We start from the raw sequence: 21,020 nt of genomic DNA, 5'->3' as shown, positions 1-21,020 counted from the left end.
CAGTCCATAAATACAGCTTTAATGAAAGAAAAAAAGGAATAAATTGTGCCTGAAGTTCTGCGTAACCATCGAAGAACGCAGGAGCAAAGTCTGCAACATATAATATGACAATAAATCTGCTGTTTATCTGACTCCGCCTCTCTCTGCTGCCCACAGATGGCCATGCTGCTGAAGCTGCAAGAGTCTGCTAACTACATCGAGTCTCCAGAGCGGGAGGGCTGCCTGGATCCCACTCTGCAGGCCACACTCTAAGGAGAGCGTGCGCCTGCCAGTCAAGCTATGGAACTATGAACTCTTTATTTCAGCTGACGCAGCGAGTGCGGCCCCCAAAGAGACTTTAAAGACTCATTAGTAAACTGTACTGTGTGCTCAGTGAGCAGCACAGCTTCAAAGCTAAGTGTAAAGGATCTACAGAGAGAGATTACGGACGAAGGGTTCGCTCTGCCCGGCTATCAGGACTTTGGAAAGACAATTAAAGTGCTTTCATAGGAAGCTGTGATGATCACGTCAGGGAAAGACTGGTCTGTTCTCTGCCCTCTTTAATGCTTCAGATGGGATGTTGAATCTGCAAGTGCATGGTAACCTGAGTAGTATGATGCAAAATATTACATATAATCCTAATGATCAAGACCCATTATTTTCTGTTCTTAGTTTTTTTACTGCCACGACTTTCCGAACAACTATTGGTGCTCACTGTTCTGGTTTTCTTTAAAGGTGCATGCTTCTTTTCAAAAGGACCGTCACTCGACAGCAGCCAAAAATGCACTTTATTTTCTACTCACGGTAATTGGATTTTTAGGAGGCTGTGTCGGTGACTGTGATCAGTTTGGCCAAATCGTGCAGTTCATTAGGAATTCCTCTAGATGGCAGCAGCTACATTTTCCTGCCTCTTAATGCTGCGTCATCTCTGGCTAATCAAAGGTGCTCGGCAACAAAACAACACGCACTCTGCAACACACAAAACTATAAAAATGGCCTTGAATGTTTTTTTTTCTTTTCAGTTCAGCCATCGGTTCATTCACGCATCGAATGTCAGAACTGTTAGAGCAACGTGCATGGGTGAAAACCGAATGAAATAGTGAATCGGTTCTAAGGTCGGGCTGTAAAGAATATACGAATTCAGCAGCCGGTGGTTTCCTCCATTAATAAACACTCCTACTCTACATACAGTATTGTCAACACACAGGAAAACAAACCGCTTGTTTAACTCGTCCAAAACCGGCCGAACATTTCCGGCTCTGCTTGCGTATATTCTGTACTTAGATATGGGTTTTAAAACTTCCTTGTGTTAGATGAGGATACAGCTTTGGAAATCTTGATTTTGTAGGATTTTATACTGAGTCATCTTAAGCCATCATCTATACACAGCAACTACCACCTATGACGACGTAACATGCCATTATCAACACAGCAGAGGCGTATAATTCTGCCTTCACCGTCTCATTCAACGTCAGTAAAAAAAACAAAACCTGCCATCAAGCGATAAAAAAGCATTTCTTCTCCCTCATTGCATTTGCTCTTTATATCTTTGATAACATCCCTTTTTTTAATAATGTAGATATAATTTTCCTTCTCACACTCTTTTAAAGGATACTGTCAAGGTAAGGGCTGGGGGTCAGAAAGGTCGAATCTCATTTTTTAAGTGGCTTCCTCCTGTTCCTTCCCTCCATTTGTTTGCACATAATATATGTTAGAGTTCTAGATTACAGAGAGTATTTATTGCTCCCAACTTTGACTGTTCTCGTAAAGAAGGAAGAAGGCGTGTAAGCGGATGAAAATGTAGGTAGTGCAGATATTTTTGAACCTCTCAGCCCTGTGCCCGTTCACCCTGAAGTACCTCAGACTGCCATATTCTGTCCAGATGTTCCTCTACTCTCCAAACAGGGTGCTGGTGTAAAGTAGAGACACGATGCCTACTTCTAACTGTGCCTGAAACACAATTTGGCCTAAAGTTGCTTTAAGCTGCTTTAATCTACCACACAGAGGCCTCCATTCAGAGGAAACGTCATCAATTCCTCTCACCTACTCTGATGTCACTTTAACGCTGTCACCTCGATGCCCAGATTCTGGCCGAGAGTGAGTTATCAGTTGTGACCTTTGCCTGGTCGACATGCTGATAAGCTGTTAGTCCAGGTGATGTTTGTGTAGATAAGAATGTGGGCTGCTTGTGTGCGGTTTGACACCATTTTTAAACTGAAGTGTGAAAGATTTTGACATCTTTGAAGAGTTTCCTGAGAGTTGGAAGGAGATGCGATGTTGATGCAGGTGTCCCTGATGCGTATCCCAAAGTTCTGTTTCATTGGACCTACCACACTTAACCTTATCACGGGAGGGATTTTTTAATAACTGGATATCTTCCTCTTTTCATTTTTAAGAGCAGACATTTGTTTTTTCTTATGCAAATATTTGTAAAGGTTTTTTTTCTCTCTTTTGTACATGACATCACTATTGTAAACACTGTAAATAGTCAAGTGCATCTGCGACAACAATCATTAAAAACATGTCTATATCCAGATCTAAGAGAAGGCATCGTACATGTGTGCAGAGAACGGGCGTCCATGGTGGTTTTATTGTCTTCCTCCTGTAGGAAGAAGCACTTGGCTAAAAAAGGGGGCCTAAGAATGGTTTTATGGCATGTCTCTATAACCACATTAAATCCCATATGTCTAACATCAAGCAATGGACACAATAAAGTCATGCCATTCTTCACATCAAAGCCTGTCTCTGGTGTCTGTTTACATGATGTTACCCACTAGAGGGCGCTAGTACTTATGTTTATCTTATTTATACAGTCTATGATGTTCATGCGCACATCAGGCTGCATGACCAGTGTATCTGCATGTGTTGCTTATTGGCGTAATTTTATTGAGCATTTTATGTTTATTTGCTCGTATAAATCGTATTAACTTTTAATACCAAACAAACCTGCGTAAGTTACAGGTTTCAAGATATGAGGATGTGACCAAAGTGGGTGTAGGGGCTTCAGTGAATGGGTGGAGTTGTTGACAAGCCCCCCACCCTCCCGCTATATATATTACCTAAGACCCTCCAAGCTCTTCCATCCAGAAGTCTGGCCGTCTGTCAGCACGATGCCAACAAAACCCGCGCCCATCAAGAAGTCCCCAGCTAAGAAGGCTGCCGAGAAGGCACCTGAGCCCGCCCCGGAGCCTGCGCCTGCTCCCGTAGAGGCTCCACCTGCGGAGGCTCCACCTGCGGAAGCTGCACCTGCGGAGGCTGCTGCTCCCGCCGAGGCGGCACCGGCCGAAGCAGCTCCAGCAGCCCCTGCTGCCCCAGCTGAGGCCACCCCTGCTGCTGAAGTAGCCCCTCCAGGTACCAAGGGAACTTAAGTACCAAAGCTAGGTTAAACTAGCTCTCAGGAATTATACAAGTGAATTGAATTTGGGAGCATAGAAGCTACAACCAAGCTAAAATTAGAATAAGTCTTGCATAAAACCCATAAAGGTTTTTGTTAAAATGTTCTAGAAAGGAAAAACTTTCACTATTTTGGGCAATGTAGTTTGTAGTGATGTAGACCTGTACAGTTCTTTATTCAACAAACACTGGCACAAAAAATATACTTTAGTTTAACCATCCATCATCACATATGATGTTGATAACATGGGAGCTGTTCATATTTTACTATAGTCCTACTTAATAGTTTTTTTAATGGAAAACATAAAAAGTAAGTGTTGTTTTGGTGGATTTCATAATTAAAATAGTGCCTACCTGAGTGATATCATTCACTGTAACCGAACTAGGGCGGAGCTGGAGTGATGTGTGCGTTTCATGAACGTTTCAAGTCAAGATATTTTAAAAAGTAAATTGATGAGACAAAATCATTTATGAGGGGTTGAGGTGGGGTGGGGAATTATAAATCTTATCCTTGTCAATATTTTTCGTGGATGCTACTTTACCCCCCTTGGGTCCTGTCTGTGCACGTGCCAGTGTTTTATATATTAGAGTGGATTCAATATTAAGGTCACTGCCAGGCAGCAAAGGAGACACCAGCTGCAGTGACTGTAACCCTAATCACTCTTTTATTCAAACAGTTGAAAGTGCTTCTCAAGATGTAGCCCTTTTCATGGTGGAGCTAAAATGCTGACTGTGCACCTCGAAGTACAGTATAGAACTACAATCAAGATAGGTGGACTTCTGGTTCTGTATTGATGAGGCTACTTGAGAGAAAAAGTAGTGAATTTGCTCTTATTCACTTTCCCCCTCTTGCTTTTACTGTCAAACTCTTTACATGCTAACATGTGTCTAACCTTGCTTATGATATATCACATTGTTATTGAGGATTTATTTCAGTACATTTATATCCTGCAGAAATTGTTCTATTAAGAAGTAATGGAACAAATAGCGGCGCAAACTGCATGTGACTTACTTGATGGTACACTTGTTGGACCCACCAGAGATTTACATCCCCACCCAGGAGCTGGTAAACCCAGCGATGAGCCAGTTATATCTCCCCTCACTCTGTCTGTACATGCATTAGACGGAGCTTTTTAAAGACATGTTCATCAGACCTTGGTTGGTGAAGTACATCAGTGGTGGATTTAGTTCAGTGACTGCTGTTGTTTTGCCTGCTAACCTCAACATGTAACCCCTAACTTCAGCTGATGACACTCCCCCTGAGGAAGGAGGTGATTCGACAGCTCCTGCTGAGGGTAAACACACACCACAGGCGTCCCTGCTGTAGAGCACGGTGTGTGTGTTTGTGTCCCACTGTGCACAACACATGTTTGTGTTTCTCCCTCTTGATCCCTGACTGACTTTTCTGTCTAAGTTTTCATCTTTAAGTGCTGTGTCTTTTTTAATTAAACCATGAGGTTTCTTTTTGTTGGACATGTTGAAGTCTTCTTCTGCGTGCAAACGTGTTACAGTGTCTCTTCAGGAGTTTGGCTCTTGAACCATCTGTTTTTGTCGATGTGACTACAGAACGCTTCGTCGTCCCTGCTCTGTCCTGCTGCTTGCTTCAGTGGAGTGAATCTTGATCAAATTAGCTTACAACTGATTGATCCCCTGCATGAGTAATGTTATAATGTAAATCACTAATTGACTTTCCTAATGGCATTTAACGCTAGCTGATGCTCCTGCTGCTGATGCTGACGCTCCCGCTGCTGACACTCCCGCTACTGATGCTCCCGCTGCTGAAGACGAAGCGGCTGCTCCAGCTGCTGATGCTCCCGCTGCTGATCCTCCCGCAGACGGTAACAGGAACCACCACACAGACAACAACATAACTAGAAAAACGCAAAATACACAGCAATTAATGTTGACTAATTTATTAAAAATGTCATTAGACGAGTGCTATCCATCATGCTTTTCTCCAGCTGTGAGGACTCTTAACAAAACTTTGAACTTCCTGATGTCTTTTCCAGTGGAAATCCTCAGCAGGTTTATGGAAAGAGATGCTCTGGATATGAATCCTCATTGCTGGTGTTTGTTTGTAAAAACCACATTAACCTCCTGCTTGTTTGACGCTAGCTGCTCCAGCTGAAGCTGCCGTAGTTGAGGAGCCGCCAAAGCCTCCCACGCCCCCTCCTCCTGCAGGTAACGCCGACAGTACGCTCTGCTGTTAACCTGGTCAGTCAATAACCAAGTGAACTTCTTTTGTAGACCCAAAGATCAGTCAAGTAATTATAATCAATGTAGTGGGGAAGTTATCTGAGTAGTGTTCCTTTTATTAGACAAAATAAGACATTTGAAGATGTCACATTGAGACATTTTCTGCTCAATCTGCAGATTGATTAATAAAGGAACTATTTGTTGGATTCAGCCCGACACAATATTGTTTTAGTGTCCGGAGTAACTGGTTCCTATTCCCTTCTGTGTGTATCTTTAGTGTCCTTTCAGCTCACCTTACTGTCAATCCTTAATTAACCCGTCTGAACCTCCTTCAGTCCCCACCAGCGCTCCTCTGGAAGTCACAGTGGAAGACGTCAATGACTCCAGCCTCACCATTAAATGGACGACACCAGAGACCATCGGAGACTCCGGCCTGGACGGATACACCGTCGAGTATCGCAAGGATGGAAGTAAGTCTGTGTGTGCGTGTGTGTGTGTGTGTGTGTGTGTGGCTGCACCTGTCCCCAGAGTGTCAGAGGGCACATAGACTCATAGCCGGGTCCAGGCCGTATACGGCAGGCTGCATTTCACCGGCTGTCACTGTATCTCCTGACACCACTTTTAGAAGCGCTCGTTTGCTCAGATGACAGCGAGCCTCCTGAGGTTTCATCCTGTCGGCCAAAGTGTACTCCTTATGGGCAGGTTGTTTGTAAACTTGTGTCGACACGCGATAAACCACTTAACATGGCCCATTAAGGGATGCTTCGCAGTTTCAGGAGGAATACATATTTACAAAAACAGTTGCAGCCTCATCAAGCTATCATGACAAGTGAACTCCAAAGGGAAAACTGCTTTGAAAGCTGCATACTAACCCAAATTACTTTGCTTTCCCTCCAGCAACAGACTGGGTCGCAGCTCAGGAGGCGCTGACCCAAGCCAACCGCCTCTGCGCCAAGAATCTGACAGCCGGCGACCTGCTTCATGTGCGCGTGGTGGCTGTTAACGCCGGCGGCCGCAGTGAACCTGGTGCACTCGCCGGGCCTGTGCCGATCCGTGAGGTTGGTGGTGAGTAACAGTCAATGTCAGTTCCCGATCTGTTCAACCGACCGTCTGTGGATCTGTGCGTAGGTGTCTCCAAAAGAGTGCAAAATATCCTTTGATTTCTCCACTAAAGTGCCTTCAACAGTCCTAAACTCTTAAACATAACGCCCCATCTAAAGACACTCTTTATATCTGAGGTCTCAACAGTGTAAAGACAGCTTTTAAAATGTCTGTCCCCAACCTCTTTATCAGCGGCCCTGTGATAGTTGTAACTTATGACCTATCCTTAAAATACTCATGTTGCAACCCTGAAGGTATTAACTGCTGTGGTCTCGGATGGACAGCACAGATGTGTGGACATAAATCCCACAGGTGCTGACAAGACCTTTCATTAGCTGTAAATCTAGCTTTCACTAACACGTCTTCAGATGCTACTGAGGGCTGGACAAATGACACAATGAGGTAAAGCCCATATTTATTTATTTAATTAATAAATTCTTAAATTCTGTTTAAACGAAAAAATACATTTTCAATAGGTATAGAGAAGAGGAAAGATTGTCATCGCTTATTAAATTGCTTAATTATTTATGTATTTATTGTTTCTACTATGGACGGGTGTATATTATATATATATATATATATATATAACTGTAGATCAGGGTTAGGAAAACATAAGTGTAAACTTCATCTAACACCTTTTCGAACATGAACTGAGATTTTAGTTTACACATTTTTCAACACTTTTCTTAATTATACATTTTTTATTATCTTTTTATTTTATTATTATCTTTTAATCTACATTAATTGTAACTTATAAATAAAGATATCAATCAATCAATCAATCATGACCATAAAGGACTAATAGAGATGCTAAGTTAACAAAACAATTAATAATACAGTAAGAAGAACTGAAGCTTGTTTATTTAGCAAAATCAATGATTTAAAAGTGCTTTACAAACATGAAATACTATAAAACACAAAAAAAATTAGGGGAACATTTGAGTCTAATAACAAGAGAAAAATGAGGACCAACAGACCACCAATAAACACGACATTTATATTTATAGTTTGTTTGTTGTTGTGCACCAGTATACAATAAATATGAAGAGGAGATATCTGTCTTTTCTCAACCATCAACTAAAATATGTATGACGATTTCTGAAACTAAATGACAATTAAAATAATAAACAACACAATAAATGGTTGTTAATAATAAATGAACTGCTGCAACAAATGAAGGATAAGGACAAAGAGTCCCTCCTGTAGTGTACAGGATCTGTCGGACCGCTGCACCATATAACCTCATGCATGGCTGCTGCAGTGGTTAACAGACTCTCTGTAAATTGTCTCCCGCTTCACCCGCCTTCAAGATGATTTAATGGAAGCCTGAGTCGGGCAAAGGAAAACGTTTAGCTAATGAGGCATCTGGCAGCCATTTTTAAATGTCTGCAGCCCTGTGAGTGTGACCTCACTGTCACTGCCTCTCTATAATTTATGGCAGTGGCTCTCTAGCTGTTCTGTTGAGTGGCACAGGTATCACTAATATGATTATCCAATTACATAAATGAAGCATACTGAAGTAAGTTAGCATTTATGTTTCCATGCTAAGGATGTGTTCAGTGTCCTTCTGTCGGTCCACTTTAACTTTAATATTTTTAAAAGTATGCTCATGAAGTTTGGTCCACTCCTATCACAGGAAACAAAAAACTCACTAAATACCTGCAAAACTGATGACATCTCGCGTTAGCAAGGTGCTAAATATCAAATGTTAGCATGATACCAAGCTAGCTTCAGCACGTTAGCACTGTATTCGCTGTCATTTTGCTGATACTAGAGTTACGCTGATGAAAAACAATATATTTTTGCTAAAACTGGTGTATTTTCTTTCAATACAAGCAATCACACAAGAAAGCTTCTTGAATCAAGTCCTAAATTGGCAAATTTATCAGTTAAATAAGGAACTATCTGATCAGAGAAAGAGTAAACGACATGACGTAAATCCTCGTATTTCCTGTCACCTCTCCTCTAATAAAGGATTAAAATCACCCCGAAAATACTCAGAATGACACATCAAAAATGTCCTAAAGTGACACTTTCCTTGTTTGAACTCGTGTTGGTTTCGCTACTGGAGCTGTGAATTTCCATCAGCCCACACATTGAGTCACATTGACAGGGTGCCGACCTGAGCCGACATGCCCCAGTTATCCACTTTCAGAAGCACAGCTTACTGTCTCTGAGTGTATTTCCTGGTCGGCGTTCAAACCACGGCGAACAAAAAGGGAAACTTAAGTAGAGAAATGCTAGTTATGCAATTAGATCTGTTTGCCTGATGAGGGGAGCGACACATGAGCCTAATTGGCGGATTGTGGGCGGCTCGCTGGGGGTAAATTCAGCTGTGTGTCCTGACCAGACACTCATCTCTTCATGCCCAAGCCTCTGATAAAGACACACTGTCCTACATATGCTGAAAGCCCCCCACAAAGACACTTTATCCGGAGACAAAGACAGGTTAGAGACTGTTTGCAGGAGGGCCTGCTGGCTGCTGGATGCTGTAATGTTAGCAACACTTCCGGGCATTGCTGGGAAGTGTGCTGATTAGCAGGGATTAGAGTATGGGCCAAATCTGGAAGCAGAGCTGATCCTCATGGGGGATGATGCTTCCAGCAGCCGGATCCCAGCCTGTGCAGCGGTGTTATGGTGACAAATGTTAGGAGGAGGAGGATGAGACACAAAGTGGTGGAAAAACAGGTTAAAAGAGGAGCAATAGAGGGAGAAAAGATGGAGAGGAGGGTTGATGGGTAGTGAGAAGCCAGATTCTGCTGCAGGGTGAGACAGGTGATGGAGGGCAGCAGCCTGGTTGTTTCAGGTATCCTCTAAGCCCACAGAGCTTTTCAGACATTTGCTGCTCATGCAAAAACATGCTGCGATGCCGTTCCCGATACTTATCGCCCAGCCTGAAAACAACCACAGAGCTCGGTGGCTTAGTGGACGTCCCACAAAGTCCCAACCACGGTGAAATTTCATCCCTGTCATTTTAATCGCAGCAAGAGCACGAGCACTTATCGCTGTAGGTTTGGATGTCTACAGTTTGCAGTCTTGAGTGTTTCGAGATGTGATGTTTGACTACTCCAGTTGAAGTTGAAAGTGATGACATCCTCCTGCTGTTTCTTTGTGCGTGTCAGGAGGGGACACGTGTTGGTTTCAGTCCAAGTGTCTCATCACTGAAGCTATTTAAAGAGAGGACGCGGGGTCTTCCTCTTTAAAACCGTCTCTACCCAGATACTGGACATTTCCGCTCTCACACAAACACACAATTTCTTCTGCTTTAGTTCCTTTTTCCTTTTCTATAACCACTCATAAAAAGCAACTATTTTTAAATGTATACCAATAAGTCCTAAAGTGTTATAATGTGTTTTTGTGATAAGTTTGGGACAAACTTGGGGGTTAATTTTAGCTCATTCAGTCGTGTTGTCTGGTCAGCCTCGTCTAGCAGTAGCTCCTCTATTTAGGTCTTGTTGACGTGTCCTTTTGAGCGCATATGACCCCAAATGGGAAGTGTTCATCATACGGTTTGTACACTGTGCACCAGTCGCTGGTATTGCTAGTTAGGCATCCAAGTCATGTAACACATCAGGTAATAAAAATAGAAAGCTGATGATGTATGAGAAACATATCCGACTTGACTCCTGGTGTTCTTGCAGATCGTCCAAAGATCCGCATGCCCCGCAATCTCAGAACCCGCTACGTCAAGCAGGTTGGAGAGCAGATCAACGTGGTCATCCCCTTTCTCGTAAGCACAGACGAACAACATCTTAAAAACAATACAAACCTGCCACAGAAATCTTTACAGACATTATCATCTCTCTTTCTCTAACTCGTCAGGGAAAGCCCAAACCCGTGGTGTCCTGGCTGAAGGATGGTCAGCCTCTGGACATGAAGAGGGTCAACATCCGGAACAGCGACAAGGACAGCATCATGTTTATCCGCTCATCTGAGAGGGAGGACTCCGGTGTTTACGAGATGTCCGTTAAAGTGGACAGCTTTGAAGACAAAGCTCTTCTGACACTTCAGATTGTGGGTGAGTCACACGTGAATAATGTTTACATTCGAACACACACACGCATGCACATTTGCACTTGTCGCTTCTAAGTCTAAACAAGCATGCACACATCACACCTCTGACAATGATGACCTTTGACCCCAGAGTGTGCGACCCAGCTGTCAGCTGCTGCTGTTAAAATGTACGGCCTGACATTAGAGGCACCAAACAAATATACACTTTTGATCTAACACGGCTGGGAGCAGACGCCCTTCGTACTGTGAGGAACACACTGGTTATGAGTTTAACCCTTTATAATAACTTAATGTGTCTCCTCAGACCTGCCCGGCCCTCCCACCAGCATGAAGCTGGTGGATGCCTGGGGCTTCAACGCTGCTGTGGAATGGACCCCTCCCAAGGATAACGGCAACACAGAGATCACTGGATACACCGTCCAGAAGGCCGACAGGAAGACCGGGGTACAGTAGACGCCACATACATATACGGTGTTGTTAAAAGGTCATATATGTGCCTGGCACAGGTTTTGATTGTAGCTGATAGCACAATGCAACATTAGACAAATGTGTTAGATATGATCAGGCCTGCCTTGCTTAAATTGTATTCGTTGATTATGTTTGCAGACCTTTATTCACTAAGTGAGATGAACATAGGTAGAAAAAGTTGTCTTTTTTTCTGTGCCGCTACCGTATTTACGTTTTTTCATACAAGAGAAAGAGAGAGGGTAGATGTGTGTTACTGAGACGGAGAAGATAAATTAGCCTTTTTACTTGCTTATTTTAATTATGCAATCAATTTTCTATGATGTGTTTTTGAATCACGTTGGTAAAGTTTAATTAAATTATTTCTCGGAGCCTCTCCTTCCTCCTGAAATGAACAAGCCGTTTAACCAATCAGAGGTCAGACCTTAGCCCCGATTGGCTGACAGTATTTCGAGTGACCGCAGAGCCCTGGAGCGGGCTGCACTGCACTGTCACTCTAAAGTTGTAGAAAACATGACCGCTCCAGGATCGGTTATTCGGCCTTATATGCGCGACCCAGAATCACCAGAAGGTATCAGAATGGTGAGTTGAAAACTTGACAACGACTTGACTACAAGCTTGTGCAGAAGGCAGCCTGAGGAGAATGACGGTGAATGACGATCGGTTGATTTCAGCCGAAGCAAGGTTCTACGAAGAAACCTGCAGCTGTTCTGAACGGCCCACTTCAGAGGCGACCTTTTCAAAAATGTCATGATCCAAGTATAGTTTACTTAACTGGGTGTCTGTTGTGTGTCCATCTGCAGGATTGGTTCACCGTGCTGGAGCACTACCACCGGCTCACTGCCACCGTCTCAGACCTCATCATGGGCAACTCGTACGCCTTCAGAGTGTTCTCTGAGAACAAGGTGGGCATCAGTGAGAGCAGCGCCGTCACAAAGGGGGTGGCCACCGTCCAAAAGACAGGTGACCTTCTGCACTCATTTCTTACCTCTTCTGGGTGTTTAACAGCGTGGCTGCAGTGCAAGTGGGTACTTTAATGAGCTGCAGCAAGTCCGTGGGTCATGTGTGTGTGCGCGTGTGTATGTGTAAACATAAGTGGGTTGCGCTCTTGGCCTGTGCTCAAAGACTACTCAAATACATTTTAAGAGGGTCTGACAACATTAAGACAGCTGGCAGAGCAAATGCTCTTCCTGCGTGTGTTTGTGTGTGTGTGTTTATGCTGTAGTTACCTGGGCCTGTGTCCTTGCAGGGAATGCCATTTATGCAGGTCAGCGTTTTAAATCTGTTGCTTTACGTTTGCACTTAATGATCTAAAAGATGTTTGTATCTATTCTTCCACAAACGTTCGCTTAGCTTGTAATCCTGTTGACTCAAAAAAAGTCTGGTTTTAAAATGACCAAGATCTTAAAAGTGATGGAGAAGTGTAAGAAATCAGTGCTTATGGGAAACTCTGCAAGCTAAGCAATAGTCATGTACATGGTTTTCTAAATATAATACCAAGATGAATGAAGTCGCCAGGGAAATCTTAACCCTACTCCTTTTTTCCGCAGGCATCGTCTACAAGCCTCCCGAGTATCCTGAGCACGACTTCAGCGAGGCGCCCAAGTTCACCACCCCCCTCAGTGACCACGCTGCCACCGTGGGATACACCACCAAGCTGCTGTGTTCTGTTCGGGGAAGCCCCAAGGTCAGTTTATGTGGAGGGTGTCTTGTCCTGATAGCTGAGCGCTAACGCTGGTGGCCAGTGATTGTTCGGCTTTTAAAGCTCACGTTCAGTTAATACAGCGAGGATATTTTTTCTGAGTGTAGGAAGAAGAATTCTAATTTCCTGATCCAATATTAATCCATATTTAAACAGCTCTTACTGAGACCCCTCGATAAATCGAGTCTGCGGTTCACCGCTTTAAATGAGGTATTAATGTCACTGCTATAAAGATCCTCTGTTGAACTGGGGCAGGGCTTACAACGGCATGTCTAACAGAAGTTTCAGTATGTCTCTCACTTTTCTTGGCGGCCGCTGCTCTGGTTAAACATATCTTTACAGTTGTCTGGCTGACGCAGATGGTGGAAATGCGCTTGATTAGCTGTCCTTGGTGAGAGAAGCCAAGGACAAGTTTGACAGTCTGCACATGCTGGTGTACACTGATGGCGGCCCAGGCTGCACTCAGCACGCCTGATCGTCCTGTAAGAGCTGGAATTTGACAACACAAGTCAGCGTGAAGACGCATCTACATTTTTGTGTTTGGGAAAAAGTACCCAGTTGCTGATTCATGCTCTGGAATTAGGATCTATAAACCCACTGTAGTCTCACTGTGTCTAAATGAGTCTTTGGTGCTTGACCATGAGAACCAGCAGGCTTTAGTTCTGCAGTTGGTTCAACCAAGTTTCAGCAGCTGTGCAGCTGAGTCCTAGCAGCTGTGTAACATACCCGCTGATTATCTGTAGGGGACCATGGAAAGAAGGCATCGGACACCTCTGTCGAACGTGTACTTAACCTATGTTTGACCCACATGCATGCAAGTCTGCTGCCACATGTTAATCCCACAGTATCACCTTTTATAAACCTCAGACTATCATCTCAATCACATAACTTTAAACCACATGATAACAAGTTTGTATCTCTCCATATAAATTCCATCATCTAAACGATGTCACACCTGAGTTGTAAGTATGTTAAAGCATCTGTGTCTTGAGCCACTTTATCTTCTTTGGCTCAGGGTCCACAGGCCCACTGAGGCCTGCTGAGCATGCCCAGCAGAGAGGCATGCAGTATGACCAGTTGTCCTCCTGGCTCTGATAAAGCATTGTCATTTATAGAGGCAGTGAGATGCTTCATCAGGAGAGAGAGCAGATAAGCAGGGAGACAACAAAGAGACGATGATTAGAAGAACAGCCTGTTGTCCTGTCACGACTAAGTGGAGATGTTGCAGTATCACAGAAGGTCCTATTTTTGCCGCCTGTCCAGAGTGCAGCGCTGTTATCAGTGTCACTGACATCCTCACACATGGATGCCCAAAGACAGGAATGTGAGGGGACAGGAAAGGGAGTTGGTTCAGGCCGGGGAACACAGGTGAACTGTATATTGTGCGGTATTTTTTTTAGTACAGTTGTGAAATAATTTCCTCAGCTGTCTTGGTGACTTGCAGTGTGCCCCGGTGGGAGACAAGCGGTGGTAAAGGGTGTGGTGATTTCAGCGGCGTTCTGCAATGTCTGAATTTCAGCCTGCTGCCTGCCTGATCAGAGCAGGTTGACAGCTCATCTAACTTCTGTTCATAATTATATTTCTGGGGAGGTCACATCTCCCTAAAATCAGCTTTTATTTGCAACAAGTACCAGCTTGCAAACCTGAAAACTCTGTGCGTATGTGCATTTCACACCGGTCATTTTTGTTAATGATGCTACAGTTTCTGCGGTATGTCAGCAGGTTTGTTGGAACGCATGTTGAAATAGTTCTTACAGCTCCATGAGAAATCAAAGAACTGTTCCCGGTGTCTCCTTCCACAACATTGAGTAACAGGGGCGTTGGATTAGCATGTTGTCCTCTTTTTAACATGTCTGGTGTGTCTCACATGTCTCTAAAGTATTTCCTGGAGTGCCTTTTAATTACAATGCAAGATACAAGATTAAGCAGGAAGCTATTCTGTTCACATATCATCAATAATTATATAATCAGTCAAATTTAACTAAATTTCACTTTAAAAATATCAAACGTAGTGACCAACTGTAACATGGTAAATCTGCAGATGATCTCTGAAGTCATTAGGATTCATCACCTGAGGATTTTTATGGGGATCCATAATAATAATTATAATGTAATAATCTTTATTTATTTAACACTTCTCTTAACAAAGTTGCAAAGTGCTTTACAAACGTTCAAAGTTTCAAAATCATTACAATTATAATAAAAAAAATAGAATAAAAGGTAGAAAAACAGAATAAAAATGTAGACAGGAGGCGCCGTTTAGCTCAGTTGGTAGAGCAGGCGCCCCATGTACAGAGGCTACAGTCCTCGTCGCAATGATTGCAGGCTCAACTCCCGGCCTGCCAATCATTTGGTGCATGTCATCCCCCACTCTCTACTCCCAACATTTCCTGTCTATCTTCAGGTGTTCTATAAATAAAGCCAAAGGCCAAAAAAATTATCTTAAAAAATGTACACAGAAATAAAAGCCTTTAAAAAAAAAAAAAAGTGTTTTGTCAAACCGTATCTCAGCAGGTTGGTCGTTCCAGAGTTTGGGAGCCTGGACTGCGAAAACCTGATTGCCCTTAGTCTTCAGGCAGGCTCAGCTGATCTGAGAGGGCGCCCAGGTTCATAGGGGGTTAGTAAGTCAACAATATACCGAGGGGCCTGGTCATGTAGAGCTTGAAAAGTTAGGAGTAAAATTGTAAAATCAATACGGAAATGGACAGGAAGCCAGTGCAGGGAGGCCAGGATCACAGTTATATGATCATGTTTTCTTGTTTTCCATAAACCAGAAGATGTTTCTATCTGTACCAAAGTGGTGAAACAAACATCTGAGCAACATCGCCATCCAGAAAGAAGTGCTACTAGTTGAGCTAAAATGCTTCCTTTGATGGCTGATTCCTGATCCCGCACAAAATATGATCCAAAATATGATATCTTTTTGATCGTACATTTTGTCACTCGGGTGCAGAGTAAACCCAGCTGTCCCTGTCACATAAAACCTGCAGGTCTGCTCGGAAAATCAGCACTAGCAGCATGCTCACTTCTTACCGGTGTTGGTTTGCAACAACATCATTAACCTCATCAGCAGCATCTCTTTGCTGCCAAAGGCTCAGATGTACAAGACCTGGTCCTCTACCAAGAACGAAGAAGGTCCCTTAATTTCGTCATCCTCCAGTTCTTCAATCAGAGGTGTTATTGGTTTTGACTTTAAGTTAAATTATTAAATCAGATCTTTCTAGATGTTTGCCCCTTCACATCTTCACATCCTGAAACTTGAGTAAAAATGTGTAACTACAAGACACTTCTGTAATGTCAACACACCTGATTAATTCCGATTATATTTCATTCTTAAAAATCAGTTTACAGTTGTTTGACCTTCTTCTTTCCCTAAACTCACACGTCAGATCCAGAACTTAAATATTAGATATAAAAAACATTTATTTTGACAACGTAGGCAGCAACTCGGAGCTAAATATATCTCTCACATTAGTTCAGAAGAATTAGAACAATTTGTGCTGAAATGCATCAGCTGAGGTGAAATCCAATAAGCGGAGTCACTTGCATGAAGCTGGACCCTCAGAAATCCCAGAGAGTGTCACTGAGACCCTGAATAGCACATACCTGATGAGGTCAGGAAAAATACTTATGTTACTCCCATTCTAGCAAACTGTCGGTTCACCGAAAAACCAGCTGAGCCCGAGCTGCTCCGATATTCAGTTTGATAAAAACAAGTCTAAAACTGTTGACCTGACACACACAAGCAACTCGAAGCAGCAATATTGTTATAATAGATGTGTAATACTGGGATTGCTAGCAATGCTGTGAAATCAACGTGCTTACATTGATTTATTTGGATGTGAAATGCAATCCAGGAAAGACTGAAATTCAATAGCAGCATCTTAGATTGAAAGAAGTACTCACCTATTTAAACCCTATTTTGATTCTAAATGTAAAATTAATTGACCTAAGCTTTCAATCATGATCATCAAAACCAAAAGCAGGATCAGCAGTTCTCCCTCTCAGTGTTTTCTCACTACTTATCTGTTCCCTGCAGCTGCACTTTTGTCGGAGACGACAGAAGCAACTTCAGCAGAACGAGAAAATCCTCCTGAAGTTGTAGCAACATATTGCCTTCCCTTCAGGCCTCGATAGTGTAAAAGTTCTGTTATATTAAATATGTTTGCATGCACAAAATAATAAGAAAAAGACAATATTCATACTAAGCTGTTTATAAATCCAACGAAAATGACTATTCCACTATTATTCTCATGGACATGCAGCCACTCGTTCTCTGTTAAACCCCCGCCTTTCAAACTGTGGACCAGCTGGTTTGTTTACATCTCACAGAGCTGACTTAGAACAGACAATATGCAGGTTAAAAACCCCAATTATGACACATATTATAAATGTGCTGTATACATGTCCTAGTAATGCTCCTTAAACCAGAATATCCAAAATTTCTTAATCAAAACTAATGCACGTATAGGGACTAATTCAATATATCCAAATGGTGTTTACGCTGTTTACCTGCTCTGCGTTGTTAGTGCCCTGTTCTCTCTGCTTACTGTATTTGACAAGATTTATAGTCATGTTTATTACATGTCTGTCCCAGTGAAAAAACTGAAAACCCTTGTGCATGTAAAAGTGTTCACTTGTATAGCTGTCGGTGCTGTAAAAAGTTTAAATCTAAATTCTAACTGAATCGCGACCTTAAAGCTCCTGTGAGCAACTTTCCGTTTGTGTTGATTTTGGCGCCCCCTGTGGACAAGCTGTACCTCTTATCTCTTTGCTGATTTTGTCCTGTTCAAGTGTTGGTTTTTAACACAAAAATCTGCTTTCTTTAACAGTCGTATTTCTCACTCACTTTAAATGTCTGTAGCGTGCAGTTAATCTCTTCGTCTGACACCGACCCCCCCGCCAGCAGTTTCAGGCATTTAAAATAACCATATAGAAAAAATCTATCTTTTCTCTGATGGTCTGGTTTGCTTTTGTAGGTCATATAGGTTAATCAGAATTAATTTCAGTCTGTTTCATAACCAGCAAAAAAAATCCTTACAGGAGCTTTAATTTGAAAGTCAGGCCTTCAGACTGTCTTAGCTGCTAGACTGCCTAAACACTGTCAGGGACTGGATCATGCATCATCATGCAAAGCATTGGGGCCCTCTCCTCTGCAGCTCACTCTAACCTTTGCAATTTAGGAGTCATTTTTAAATCACTCGTCATCTTATCAGCTAACTGGATTGCGTTATTACTATTTGCAAAACAGTAGTAAACTCAGAGCTATAGTTTTCAACTGTTTTCACCTCACTCAACATGTCCGCCCTCAGTCGCCTACAGTCAATACAGAATGCTGCGACAACACTTCTTACCAGATCAAACAAACGGTCTCACATACCTCCCATACTGAAATCTCTTCACTGGCTCCCCGTTGCTTATAGGATCAAGTTCAAAACTCTCGCCGTCACTTATAGAGCCCGGCACGGTCAGGCCCGAGAATATTTGGCAGAACTCATCCACCCATACTCACCAGCTTGTTGCCTGAAGTCCAACGCACTTCACTTGCTGTCTGTCCCGCGGACATGCTTTGAGAGTCGTTGTGATCTTGCTTTTGAGGCCATAGCACCGAACCTCAGTTAAAAAACAGACTTGTTAATACAACTTATGTCTGTGAAAAATGCTATATAGATAAAATGTACTTTCTTACTTACATCCTAAATAACATCTATCTTTAGATATGTACCTCGTTAGGTGAATAAGTTGATTAATGTCTCCCCTTCTCCTCTTCTTCCCAGCCTAAGATCGAGTGGATGAAGAATCAGATGATCATCGGCAAGGACCCCAAGTTCCGTCAGCTCTCTAGCCAGGGCATCTGCTCTCTGGAGATCCGTAAGCCCTGCAGCTTCGACGGAGGCGTGTACACCTGCAGAGCCAAGAATGCCCAGGGAGAGGCCACGGTCTCCTGCAAGCTGGAGGTCAAACGTACGTGTCTTCAGATATACTGCGCATAAACCTCCAGCAAATACTGTCCATATTGATCGAGGGTAAAATAGCAAATTGTTTAAAGTTTTAAGATATTCTTATTCGCTTTGTTGTGCTTCATCTGAAGCTGAAAGAAGCTAGGCTAGCTGTATCCCCCTGTTTTTAGTCTTTATGCTAAGCTAAGCTAAATCTTTACCAAACACTGTAACTTAATCAAAGTACCAGGACTTAAATCTGTTCAAAAATCCTGAACAAACCCTCTATTCTTCTTCCAACAGAGATTATTATTTCAGAGAAGGGAAAATAAACCAACAAGTGAACCTCCAGAGGTAAGACACAGAGAAACAGATTGTTGTCCAGGGCTTTGGATGCAAACACGTCGCTTGTTAACGCACATTTTACACATACAGTAAACACATCATGCTCGATCATGCTCTCATGCCTGCAGACCAGCCATGAATCGCAGTGTGCTTAAACTCAAAGGATCAAATGAACACTAATTTGTCCTTCCCTCTTGCCTTCTTCCTTTCTTCACCCCTCATTCTGCTCCCTCCTCTCCAGCCTCCTACCCTGCGCCGCTCCTCTGTACACTTTGGGATGTGCTAATGTGACAAAGATTAATTTCATTCAAACACAAATACCAAATTGGATGTTTTTAAAGCTTCAATGTTTCTATTTATACCCGTCCCGTACTGTTTCACAGACACACTTCTTTTTTTTACATGCTTGTGTGGTGTAGCCTTTCAAGGAGTGTGGGGAGTCTTTTTGCTCTCAGCGCTGACAGGACGAGCCCTATTAAAGCATTAAAAAGCATGAAGTGGTGAGAGAGGGTGGAAGCATGAAAAGGACATAAAGAAGGGACAAAAGTAGAAAAGACATTTGAGCAATGATGGACAGATGACTAAACACGGTGGTAAAGACATGCACGGGATAGCTGAAGGTTGTAACACTGAACGAGTGAAGGATAATGGTTTTGTCTTACTGTACAGGACTTACCGCTGGGTCTTTTTCTGGCACTGTGAAACACTATCACTGCACACGCCTCCTGTACACTCTTACACACATGTGAGCAAGCAGCCAATTACATGATTTAAGATATTTAAGATGCCAGTTCCCTCATATATCTCTCCTCTCCTCCTATCTCCTCTCTGCTTGCTGATGTTTTGCATGAAGTGGACTACAATCTCACTTTGCCTACACTACATTACATGCAGGAATTAAGCCGAAGCATTGATTGTAATAGCACATATTAATGTGCTGCCTCTAGTGTGAATGCAATTTGGACATTATTTTTATTTCTAGTCGACCCCGAACACATTTACAAGCAGTTATTTGTGGTTCTTTTGGGACGAAGATGCAGTCGGTTGTATTCTGCAGTGAGCAGATTGTGTTTTAAAAAGTGAGTCTTTGCAGCTGCTTTTAAACTTTATAATGAGAAGTCAGTGCAGGTATTTTTTCCATTTGGCTGAATCTTGGAATGATTCTACGATGAAGCACAGTCACAAGCTTAGAAACAGTCTTTCTTTCCTTGCATATAAACACCAATGATTGAGAGCGTGATTGTTGTAACATCAGGATTACAGCGAGAAGTGGTGAATGATCAGATCATTAAAAAATAAGGCTGCTGATATTCTATTTCTAAGAAATGCCAAAATAACGTTTTTTTTCTTTCAGTTTATTCAAACTCAACCAGACATCTTTGTAAATTAACCCCAAGTGCAATTCTTCCTCTTGAACATTTTTAAAACAGTACAGCAATATTTGCTCTTCTATGAAATAGTTTAAGTGGCTGCACCTGCAGCGCCCACACAGCGTGAGGACGTGTGTGCCGACAGGAAGTAGGATACCAAAAGTTACGTCATCGAGCTGGTAACGCTGATTCAACATACATTTGACCATCATTAGGAACGGTAAAGTAACACAACTGCAGCCCACGAGTCTGTTTGTATTTATTGCATAAAGAAATGTGTCACTCCACCTGAACTCGCTCTACTTTTTCATGCAGATGTCAGAGTCTCTGATGGATAAAAGAAAAACTTAAAAGTCCCAAAAAATAAAAAGTATGATCATTAATTGCATATGAATATAAAAACACTGCAGTTATCTGGTATAATTTGCTGATTTTTTTTTTAATATCGCAGAACAAAAAGTTCTTACATCTCAGCTGTCTCCAATATCGAGCAGCCCTAACACCTGTGTTCACTGG

The 21,020-nt window shown here is 42.6% G+C and overlaps 2 protein-coding genes across 2 annotated transcripts in view; both read left to right on the top strand.

The window, feature by feature from the left end:
* Positions 1 to 2,134, top strand: part of nav1a (neuron navigator 1a) — a 75,112-nt gene extending 72,978 nt beyond the window's left edge. The window contains exon 29 of the mRNA XM_069660555.1: positions 157 to 2,134. Within this exon, the coding sequence (XP_069516656.1) occupies positions 157 to 252 (96 nt within the window). The 3' untranslated portion in view covers positions 253 to 2,134. The remainder of the gene's footprint in view (positions 1 to 156) is intronic.
* Positions 2,135 to 3,089: 955 nt separating this feature from the next.
* The window catches only part of mybpha (myosin binding protein Ha), a 19,238-nt gene continuing 1,307 nt past the window's right edge, over positions 3,090 to 21,020 (top strand). Inside the window, exons 1-13 of the mRNA XM_069660554.1 lie at positions 3,090 to 3,330; positions 4,617 to 4,667; positions 5,085 to 5,210; positions 5,488 to 5,553; positions 5,904 to 6,038; positions 6,466 to 6,633; positions 10,311 to 10,399; positions 10,492 to 10,687; positions 10,988 to 11,127; positions 11,952 to 12,111; positions 12,699 to 12,835; positions 18,628 to 18,814; positions 19,093 to 19,143. Coding sequence (XP_069516655.1) covers positions 3,090 to 3,330; positions 4,617 to 4,667; positions 5,085 to 5,210; positions 5,488 to 5,553; positions 5,904 to 6,038; positions 6,466 to 6,633; positions 10,311 to 10,399; positions 10,492 to 10,687; positions 10,988 to 11,127; positions 11,952 to 12,111; positions 12,699 to 12,835; positions 18,628 to 18,814; positions 19,093 to 19,121 — 1,725 coding nt within the window. The 3' untranslated portion in view covers positions 19,122 to 19,143. The remainder of the gene's footprint in view (positions 3,331 to 4,616; positions 4,668 to 5,084; positions 5,211 to 5,487; positions 5,554 to 5,903; positions 6,039 to 6,465; positions 6,634 to 10,310; positions 10,400 to 10,491; positions 10,688 to 10,987; positions 11,128 to 11,951; positions 12,112 to 12,698; positions 12,836 to 18,627; positions 18,815 to 19,092; positions 19,144 to 21,020) is intronic.

The sequence above is a fragment of the Semicossyphus pulcher genome, unplaced genomic scaffold, assembly GCF_022749685.1.
Source record: "Semicossyphus pulcher isolate SPU_LCO1_2020_fin unplaced genomic scaffold, fSemPul1.0.p SCAF_13, whole genome shotgun sequence".
Lineage (NCBI taxonomy): Eukaryota > Metazoa > Chordata > Actinopteri > Labriformes > Labridae > Semicossyphus > Semicossyphus pulcher.
The sequence above is the reverse complement of the archived record's forward strand: the minus strand, read 5'-3'. Positions and strand labels throughout refer to the sequence as shown.